Below are 1,908 nucleotides of genomic sequence, written 5' to 3' on the forward strand. Positions count from 1 at the left end.
CTACTAATGATTCGTTATGAAAAAAAGCTTTTAAATGAGCAGATCGTGGACTTACTTTCTGCTTCTGCAGTTGACATTCCTTCCGGCACCACTACAATAAAATTTTGTTAGAGTGACTGACATGCCATATTTGAAACTTCTCGTTAGTACTAACCAAAAACCTGATTCCACAAATAGAAAGTAAGTCCACACATCGGGCAGCGGTGGCGGTGGCACGTTGCTGCACAAGAGTGCTCAAACAGCTGTTTTGAATTTGCAGTTCCTTCGCTGCTGTCTGTCTGCAAGAATTTCCGTATCAAGCGCGATCTGCATTCTGCTGGCTTCGTTGACGCACCGTTTGCGGCTGCCTATCGTGCTGTCATCACGTGAAGATACGCCCCTTCCTTCTGGCTATAAAGCTGCGCAAGTCGTCGAGAGCCTTCACACATCGGGCAGCGGTGGCGGTGGCACGTTGCTGCTCAAGAGTGCTCAAACAACTGTTTTGAATTTGCAGGTCAGTTGTCTTTTCTTACTGTTGTTAAGCTGCCAGTGCATACTGCCGCCACTGCTGCCCATGCTCTAGTGTCTTGCTTGCAATGTCATCTGAAAATTTTGATCCTTGTTCTGCATGCTACGAAGACATTATAGATGGTGAAGAATTTATGACTTGTGCGGATTGGTGTCAAAGGTTTCATATAGGGAAGTGTGCAGGGGTTGGGGAACGCAGTTTCAAAGCAAAAAATGCTGAATTAAGAAAAGCCCTGAAATGCTTGACATGTCGATCTTCGGCGTCTCGCAGTCATGACAGCAGCAGTAATGCATCTTCTGCTGTCTTATGCAAACAGCTTGCTGAGATCAGTAAGTCTTTGGCAAATCTCACAGCAAATGTGGATGATCTGACATCTTTGAAGGAAACCGTTTCAAGCATTGAAATGTCTGTACAACATATGTCTGACACGTATGACAAATTGCTCGAAGTATCTAATAGGCATGACAAGGAAATCGAGCTCCTACGTAAGAGAGTTGACGATATTGAGGCAAACCAGGACGAGCAGCAAATTCGAAAACTGCGTCAGGAATTGAACGACCTGAGCCAGTACAGTAGGCGGCAAAACATGGAAATACATGGAATGCCTGTGACAGATGGTGAAGATTTACTGAGCAAAGTAAACAGCCTTGCTGTGAAGCTTGACTTGCCCACACTTGTAGCAAAGGACATTGAAGGGCTACACCGCCTTCCATCTCAACCTGACAAGGTGCCTGTGGTTTTGATCCATTTTGCCAACCGATCCACAAAAACAGACTGGATTTCAAAGCGCAAAGAATGCGAAGATGACATTCGATTCTTTGATAACCTGACGGCTTCTAGCAGGAATTTACTGTGGCTCGCTAAAATGAAGGCTAAGGAAATGAAGTACGCTTTCGTCTGGTCAAAGGAAGGAAAGATCTACGCTCGAAAGCAACCTGGTGCACGAGCCATCAGGATAGCTTGTGAGGAGGACATTGATAAGATGGTTTAATCACTGTTGCTGCGAGACTGCGCAGTACACCTGCTCAACAATGGCTTATTTTACTGCCGAGTCATTCACCGACTTTCTAAAGGACGGCGCTTACAATCCTCGCAACACACTATCTCTTTACCACTTGAATTGTCAAAGCCTAAAAAATAAATCAGAAGAAGTAGAAGCTGAATTAACTAAACTGAACTTTAATTTTGACCTTATTGCCTTGACTGAAACATGGTTTACCTCAAATGCAGATGTCAGCGAGTTTCCTGGTTACAAACCTATTTCAGTATTTCGAGATGGAAAGCGTGGTGGTGGTGTATCTTTATATGTGCAAAATTATTTGTGCTTTGAGGTCTTGTCGGATTATTCACTTGTTTGTAATGATTTTGAAACTGTCTGCATTGCTTTTCATAGAGTTGCT

At 43.9% G+C, this 1,908-nt stretch overlaps 1 protein-coding gene across 1 annotated transcript; it reads left to right on the plus strand.

Moving 5' to 3' along the window:
- The first annotated feature begins 926 nt into the window (after positions 1–926).
- LOC149348096 (uncharacterized) lies at positions 927–1,499 on the plus strand. Its single transcript, XM_089541685.1, has one exon. The coding sequence runs from the start codon at positions 927–929 to the stop codon at positions 1,497–1,499; it is 573 nt and encodes a 190-aa protein (XP_089397811.1).
- The last annotated feature ends 409 nt before the right edge of the window (positions 1,500–1,908 follow it).

Source organism: Amblyomma mixtum, chromosome 4 (genome assembly GCF_055824585.1).
Source record: "Amblyomma mixtum isolate Tamu chromosome 4, ASM5582458v1, whole genome shotgun sequence".
Taxonomy (NCBI): domain Eukaryota; kingdom Metazoa; phylum Arthropoda; class Arachnida; order Ixodida; family Ixodidae; genus Amblyomma; species Amblyomma mixtum.